At 40.5% G+C, this 8,889-nt stretch overlaps 1 protein-coding gene across 1 annotated transcript in view; it reads right to left on the reverse strand.

The window, feature by feature from the left end:
* Window positions 1-8,811, reverse strand: part of Haus6 (HAUS augmin-like complex, subunit 6) — a gene marked incomplete at its 5' end in the record, with an annotated part of 40,898 nt that extends 32,087 nt beyond the window's left edge. The window contains 3 exon segments of the mRNA XM_005388727.2: window positions 5,120-5,249; window positions 6,923-7,001; window positions 8,716-8,811. Of these exon segments, the coding sequence (XP_005388784.2) occupies window positions 5,120-5,249; window positions 6,923-7,001; window positions 8,716-8,811 (305 nt within the window).
* Window positions 8,812-8,889: the final 78 nt, after the last annotated feature.

Raw genomic sequence — 8,889 nt, forward strand, 5'->3', positions numbered from 1 at the left:
AAGATGACTTCTTAAAATAAGGCAACTAAAAAGGATATCCGAGGGGCAACCCACTCGGGCCCTCTTCTGTCCCTCTCTTGGACAGAAGCTTTCCTTCCCTCAATAAATATATTCTGCTCCTCAAAAAAAAGAAAAAAGGTATCCGAAGTTGAATTGTTTCACATAATTAAAACTTTCAGCTGGGGGCAGTGGCACATGTTTGTACTCCCAACCATTCAAAAGGTTTGGGGAAAGATCCCAAGTTTAAAACCAATCTAAACAATTCAGAAAGATCCTGTCTCACTGGACATGGTAGCTCAGGAGGCTGAGGCAGGAGGACCACTGCAAGCTCAAGGCCAGCCTGGGCTATATAGTGAGTTCAAGACCAGCCTGAACTACCCAACAAGACCCTGTCTCAAAAAGACAAATTAATAATAATGATAATAATAATAGTAAGTAAATAAATAAATAATTAAAAAGATCCTGTCTCAAAATAACATGAAAAAATGTCTGGGAATAAACCTGCTCAAGGTTTGACACCAGCATTCAGTCCCCAATATAAGAGAAAAAGGTGAAATCAAATCACCTTCATTACACCATCAGCTTAACTTTTCCTCCTAGTAAATCCAAGAGCATAAGACAACTGAATAAAGCCATCCCCCATTTTTCAAGTAATTCTTGCCTTTCTTACTAATGACCAAACTAGACCTTGAGAACAACCCATACAAATGTTTCAGTCTTAGGTTTTTATTTGTAGTAAACATGTCTTTAACACTGCTCAGAACAATAAAGGTATGGGTATTCTAGAAAGCAAGGACTCCACACTGCACTTAACATTATTAATCCACATTGTAGCATATCACAAAGAAATCACCACAACTTCAAAATACTTAACTCCTGTTAAGGAGTTCACAATGAGTTCACTGAATTAATAGTTCTGCGGAGACTGAACATGTTGCCTGGAATTGCTTTAAATCAGAAATAGGGCTGAGCACAGTGGTGCACACCTGTAATCCCAGCACTTGGGAGGCCAAGACAAGAGGATCACCACTAGCTCAAGGCCAACTGCTGCTACATAGTGAGTTCGAGGCTGTGAACTACACAGCAGCAAGACCCTGTCTCAAAAAAAAAGGGCAGGCGTGGTAGTGCACGCCTGTAATCTCAGCACTCAGGAGGCTGAGGCAGGAGGATCACCATGAGTTCAAGGACAGCCTGGGCTATCTAGTGAGTTCACCCTGAACTACACAGTTTGACCGTCTCAAAAAAAAAAAAAGGATAATCCATGCAGAGAAGTCTTACAATAAATCTCTGTTAAATCTATACACATATAATTCACATAAAATACTTCTGGTTACATGTAACTGCAGCAGATCATATATTAATTTTTAAACTACCAAAATGCTTACATTACATTAAGTTTTTTTATTTCTTTTGGCTTTTTGAGGCAGGGTCTCCTTGTGCAGTTCAGACTGGCCTTGAGCTCACTTTGTAGGCCAGGCTGGTCACGAACTCGCAACAATCCTTTATAAAGGGTCACATACATGTTTTCAAAAATCAGGCACAGAAGATAAATTGGGAAAAAATGTCACACATTACAGAAAAGGGGTAAGCCAGGCATGGTGACGCACACCTGTAGTCCTAGCACTTGGGAGGCTGAGGCAGGAGGATCATTGTGAGTTCGTGACCAGCCTGGCCTACAAAGTGAGCTCAAGGCCAGCCTGAGCTGCACAGCGAGACCCTGTCTCAAAAAGACAAAAAAAAAAAAAGTACCAGAAAAGGGGCAAAACATAACTGTTTCCACAAATAAGAAAAACAGAGTAACTTAGGAAAAACTGAAAAAGGACACAAGCACAGAACACAGAACAGCAGACTGCTCTTAAACATGAAGCAGTGTCCAACTGTATTAAGTAATAACATAAGAAACACTAATCAAAACTGTATCTAGAAAAAGGTTTACAATGTTTTCTCAAAAAATGAACTAAATGCAATACAGAACCTGGGACAGAAAAACAGTCAAAAACTGGAAAACCAAATCAGGCACAGTAGGACATGTCCGTAATCTCAGTGCTCTCCCAGTACTTGGGGAGACTGAGGCTGAAGGATCCCCACACCTTCAAGGCCGGTCTGGGTTATACAGTGAGTTCAAGGCCCAATGGCACTACATTGCAAAACCTTCCCTCAAAAAACAAACAAAAAACAAGAAACCTGAATTATTCAACGGTATTATAAAGTGTGAATTACTTCACGTTAATGAACGTTCCGTGGTTACGTAAGGTGTGGACATTAGGGGAACCAAGTTGAAGGACATGCTGGAACGCTACACATCTTGCAACTTTCTGTACATCTAAAATTAATGTGCAAAGTATTTTTTGTTTGGCTTTTTTTTGAGACAGGGTCTCGCTCTGTAATCCAGGCCAGCCTCAAACTCACTACGTGGCCCAAACAGGCCTCCAGCTCACAGCAATCCTCCTGCCTCAGCCTCCCAAGTGCTGGGATTACAGGCATGCGCCACCATGCCCAGTTCCTGCATAATTTCTTTAAATAAAAAGTTTTGCAAAACTTTAAAAAATTTTAAACTACACTGAGATCCATTTAAATTCCTCATCAAAACTATGCTGAAATGCCTTTGGGAACATAGATACTCCCCATACACTGATAATGGAAGTATAAACTGACTAATCTCTACAGAAAATAATCTGGTAACAACTAGCAAATTACAGCTACATAGTTCCTTTGGTCAAGAAAAATATCTTTTAGGAATTACTTATGTATATACACATATCTGAACACAAAACTGACATGTATAAATTTACACTGTAACACCAGGCATGGTGACACATGCTTGTAATCCCAGCACTTGGGAGGCTGAGGCAGGAGGATCACGCAGAGTTCAAAGCCAGCCTGAAATATATAGTAAGTTCAAAGCCAGTCTGTAAGAAGACTTTGTCTACAAAAAAAAAATTTTTTTAATTTGCTCTGTAGGGCCAGGGATATAGCTCAGCGGTATAGCACCTGCCTGGCAAGTGTGAGGTCCTAAGTTCAATTCCTACCACCAAAAAAAGAAAAATTTGCACTCTGATATTGTTTTTATAGCCGAACATTGGAGGAAAGTACACCAAAAATCTGTTAGTAGAAGATTGATAAATTATGGGGTACCCATTTAGTATAATATTAAGCAGTTCAAACAAAGAGAAGTGAGAATCAAGAAGCTCTGTGAACTGATGTGAGGTGAACTCCAGGATATGCTACTAACTTGAAAGATCCAAAGCCAGATTTAGACTGCAACTGCTGTTTTTTTTTTTGTTTTTTTTTTGTTTTTTTTTCGGTACCAGGAATCGAACTCACGGCCTTGCGCTTGCCAGGCAGGCACTGTGCCGCTGAGATAAATCCCCGGCCCCCTTCAACTGCATTTTTAAAAAAGAAGTAGGTCAGGTACAGTGGTCACACCTGTAAATCTAGCTTTTTGGGAAGCTGAAGCTGAAGAGGATCATAAGTAGGAGGGCCTAGGGCTGGGGAGACAGCTCACTGGCATAGGTGTTTGCCTGGCAAGCACAAGGTCCTGAGTTTGATTCCCGGTACCAAAAAAAAAGAAAAGTACAAGGCCAATCTGGGCAACACAGTGATTAGTAAGAACCTCGGCAAGGGCTGGGAATGCAGCTCACTGCTCCTGGGTTCAATCGCAAAGACCACAAAAAGGAAAGAAATAAAAGAATGTATATATAATATTTGCTCATATTATGGATTACACTGTTCCATCTATAAAGAAAACAAGCTGGTCATGGTGGCCTATGCCTGTAATCCCAGCACTCACGAGGCTGAGGCAGGAGGATCACTGCGAGTCCGAGGCCAACCTAGGCTACAAAGTGAGGTCAAGGCCGGCCTAAATTGTATAGTGAAATCCTGTCTCAAAAAGATATCCCCACCCCAAAAAACAGAGGCTGAGGCAGGAGGATTGCCATGAGTTCAAGGCCACCCTGGGCTACAAAGTGAGTACCAGCCTGAACTGCATAGTGAAACCCTGTCTCAAAAAAAAAATAAAAATAAAAATAATAATAATAATAATAATAGCACAAAGGAAACAATACAGATAATAGAGATGGAAGTCAGATTTCTCCTCCTCTGATCTTCTGATTTTTGAGCTAAAAGAATGTACTACCTATTCATAAGTGGCTGAGGCGTAGCTCTGTGGTAGAATGCCTGTCTGGCATCTTCTAAGCCATGGGTCCAACACCAGCACAGCAATAGACACATACATACATAAATGTGCAATATGTGCATTAAAAAACCACTAAAAGGAAATAGACGAAACAGCAATGGTAGTTTCAGGAAATCAGAAGATAAAGCTTAGTATCTCAACTTCCCTGCTATATTCCTTTCCATGATTTACGAGCAAAACCCAATTAAACAGAGTAGCATGTTTAATAAACTATATATATAGCACGCTTTTAAGTATTACCTGTAAAACTCCAACTGTTTTGTTTCTATGAATAAATCAATAAACAAATCAAATAATAATAAATCAATCAAGTCCTTCAGAAAACAGGAATTTCCAACACACTGCCAGTAACCAATACAAATCACTACCAGGCATGGTGGCACACACCTGTAACCCCAGCACTCAGGAGGCTGAGGCAGGAGGATCCTTGCGAGTTCGAGACCAGCCTGGGCTACAAAGTGAGCTCAAGGCCAGCCTGAACTGCACAGTGAGACCCTGTCTCAAAAAGACAAAACCAAAAACAAACAAACAAACAAAATAAATCACAATTTAACACTGCATTAGGTCAAATAATCTGCAGTCCTGAGTGAACCAATGGCTGAATTTCTAGGTTCAGCAAGGTAGGAATGGTTTCTACATTTGCAAAACATTGTAAAAACAAAGAGAAATGTGTCAGAGACCTAAAATATTTTATTATCTTGTATGGCCTTCTATGGAAAGTATTTCCTATACCTGTACTAGAACATAATAAAACAACAAATGGTAACAGGTTATTAGGTGATTTCAAACTACAGTTCTAATAAAGTACTTTTTGCTAAGGTAAATTAATGTCTTAATATATGTAGCTTCATTAAAATCTCTTAATTTTGAAGTTGTGAAGAACAGTAACAATGTAAGGATCAACGTAAGTTCCACTTTACTTACTTTTGGAATTGGCTTTAATGTATTTTATCGCAACAAATCTTGCAAAATGATACATCAGATGGATAAACTTGGGGCCACCCGGAGACAGAAACAGCGAGCCCACGACCTGAGGAAAGCTGTCACACTCCGCCTAGAGAGACAGGAGGGTGTGAAAACCTCGCCAACAGTACTCCTCACGCTTCAGTGTCACGCTACTTCTTCACAGGGTCAGGGATCTGCAGTGAAACCCCACATCACAAGCACTCACTCTGGGCAGCAACCACACGACTATCACACAACCATCAGCACACCCGCACGGCACCAGCGCTTGGACACGGCTGGGTATGTTCAATCCCACAGCAGAGCAGAAAGGGCAGACAGGGTGCAGCCTTGGCCAGCCACCACTCCCAGTCTGCTCCTTCCTTACATCACACTATTTCTTAAGCATACAGTGATTGATCAAAATCACTTTGTTTGTGCTGGGCATGGTGGTAAATACCCGCAATTCCAGCTACTCAAGAGGCTGAGAGGAGGATCAAAGTTTCAGGCCAGCCTGAGCAACTTAGCAAGACCACAAAATAAAATGAAATGGCTAGAGATACAGCTCAGCGCTCCCTGGGTTCAGTAACCAAAGTATTTAACACATTTATGATGAGGCTATACCAGCATGACAGCCCCACGCCGCCCAATGGGACAGTCACACGTGCACCATGGATGGTTCAAGTCAACGACGGGACAGTCACACATGTTACCATCAGTGGTTCAAGCTGAGGGCATATGATTTTTAAAAAAAGATTTATTTTGTTTGAACCACAGATGAATTGACTTTTCTAAATTCTAGGTGAAACTGGTCACAATAGATAGTCATAATAATAAAGCCAGAGATACTGCTTAGTGGAGGAAACAAGCTGAAATAGTCTGTGTTCAAACAGTATTCTTTAACCAGGCATGGTGGTTCACGCCTGCAATCCCAGCTACTAAGAAGCAGAGGCAAAAAGACTACAAATTCAAAACCATCCCAGGCAATTAGCACGACTGTCTCAAAAAATAAGAAGGGCTGAAGATGAAGCTCAGTGACAAAGCATTCCTGGGTTCAACCCCAACCCCTAGTGGTTTTTTTCGTCTTGTTGCTCACCAATCCCTAGCATTAAAAAAAAAAAAAAAAGATATTCTTTAAACAAAAACTGATAGAAACTATTTCCCATGAATATAGACTGCAAAGCTTGTTTCTTAGAAATACACAGAATCCCATGCCAAAACCACTAAAAACTATTATAGCAATTACTATTTCCTTGCATGTTCTGTTAGTATAAAAGCATTAAAACATTTTACTTTGAGTTCAAGGATAGCCTGAACTACAAAGCAAGACCTTGTCTCCATAAAAAGAAAAAAGCCAGGTATATAGCTCAGCGGCACAGCATCTGCCTAGCAGAAAAAAAAAAGTCTGGTATTTGCCAGGCGTAGTGGTGCACACCTGTAATCCCAGCACTCAGGAGGCTGAGGCAGGAGGATCCTTGCAGGTTTGATACCAGCTGGGGCTACAAAGTGAGCTCAAGGGCAGCCTGAAATGCACAGCAAGACCCTGTCTCAAAAAGACAAAAAAAATTAATGTAGTTTCTGCCAGGCGTGGTGGCACATGCCAGAACTCAGGAGGCTGAGGCAGTAGGATTACTGTGAGTCTGAGTCCAGCCTGGATTATATAATCCAGTTCAAGGCCAGCCTGAACTACCCAGCAAGACCCTGTCTCAAAAAAAAAAAAAAAAAAAAAAATTACATAATTGTTAATGTCTTAAAGTCTGCATCTTCCAAACACAGAATACCTACAGAAATCTTTTTTAACCATTCACAGCAGTGTTTCCGGAATTCGGTGTCACTCTTTTGGTCATATGGAGGCCAACAAAACCTTAAAAATAAAAATAAAAGTGATAGTTTTATGAAACAAAAAAACGAAACTCAACAAAATTTAAAAACACATCAAATTTATTTCCTACAGCAAAACTATTAAAGCACAATGGATTAAAGTTAGCATTCTAAAGTTGCAGCTGAGGACACTAACGTGTGAAAAATTGGGTCTTTATAAATATCTATGGGGTTGAATTCAGTTTAGTGCAAATAACTAACGAATGTGTATCTTCAATGTGGAAATGAACAGCTACTAAAATTAATGAAAACAAAATAAAGACAACACTCCCAATGGATCCACTAGACAAACACATAAAGACAGCATAAATGCATTCATAGAGTAAGCCTGAAAAAAAAATCTTGCAGGAGAAAGGTATAACTGAGTATACATAAGCAGAGAAAGAGTGCATGATAGCGTGACTCAGAGATAATCTGCATCATGCTCTGTGGGCACTTACGACTAAACAACAACATATGAAAATATGAAAAGTTTCACTTCAGCGTGGGCCAAAAACACTAGACCTCGGCTGGTGGAGACCACTATCAGGTGGCTCCGAGTCAGCTTCGTCTAATTAAGACCACACTACTGGTTAGCTGAGGTCACCACCACTTAGCCAGGTGTGGTGGCACACACCTGTAATCCCAGCACTCAGGAGGCTGAAGCAGAAGGATTGCTGAACTACCTAGCAAGACCCTGCCTGGACCGCCTGGACTACATAGTGAGACCTTGTCTCAAAAAACAAAAAAAGAATAAATTATCAAGAATTAATAGATTTGTTGCTTTTCTTTTTTGTTTGTTTGTTTGTTTGTTTTTGTTTTTCTTCCAGTACCAGGAATCAAACTCACGATCTTGCACTTGCCAGGCAGGTGCTAAATCCCCAGCCCCTGTTGCTTTTCTATAGAAAGTCTGTTGGCACAATATAAACATCAAAACTATTTGAACATTTTTTCAGACAGAAGAAATCCAAAAGCATACCCAAAATGCCTTAGATCAAAGACTAATGGGTATTCACATTTTTATCTTCTTAAACTTTTTAATATTCATTGCCTACACAACAGGCTAAATTTAGTAGGAATGATTTTTGCCTATAGCAGCTGATACTTTAACATGTATCACTGAACAGATAATAAAGATTTATAGCTAGGGCTGAACTAGGAGGATCGGTGTGCGCTGAAGGCCAGCCTGATCTACACAGAAAAATTCTGTTTCAGAAAAAGAAGGAAAAAAAAAAGATTTACAAAGAACCAGAGAGTAAAGTAAAACAAATAACACTGCCTATAAGAAAAGTAGTAAAGCATGGGGAATGTAAAAAAGGGCAAAGCTGAATATATAAGCAGAATGGTATCACTTCGTGATTTGTCTAACTAAGACCATGAAACGTAAAGAACTAGTTTTATGAAAGTAAGTATGTATTAACCACGAAATACACAGGGCCAGGGACACAGCTCAGTGGCACAGCGCCCGCCTGGCAAGTGCAAGGTCCTGAGCTGGGTTCCCGCTGCCAAAAAAAAAATACACACTGATTTGAAGGTAAGTCCCAAAAAATAAAAAATAAGCCGCACCCAAGTACACTAAATGTCAAACCTGAATTTTGTGGCATCCTTTCTAAACAGGAGTGAAAAGACCGAGGTTGAAATCTGGCCTACGTCAAAGCACAACCCATTTTTAAATGTGAGGATAACTAAGGCACCAAAGTAAACCAATTTCGCCTTACTTGAAAACTTCTCTGGTGAGAGCCGGGTCGAGCGTGTGAAACAGAAAATAAGAAACTATCTGAAAGGCGTCGCGGTTCAGCTTGTCAAACATGTTCCTGGAGATTCACAATGAACAGGAGGGCGAGAGGAAGGGAGACGTGAGTAACAGCGAGCGCCGCGGCCGGCGCCCCAGG

The sequence above is a fragment of the Chinchilla lanigera genome, unplaced genomic scaffold (assembly GCF_000276665.1).
Source record: "Chinchilla lanigera isolate Chin_1 unplaced genomic scaffold, ChiLan1.0 scaffold00033, whole genome shotgun sequence".
NCBI classification, from domain to species: Eukaryota; Metazoa; Chordata; class Mammalia; order Rodentia; family Chinchillidae; genus Chinchilla; species Chinchilla lanigera.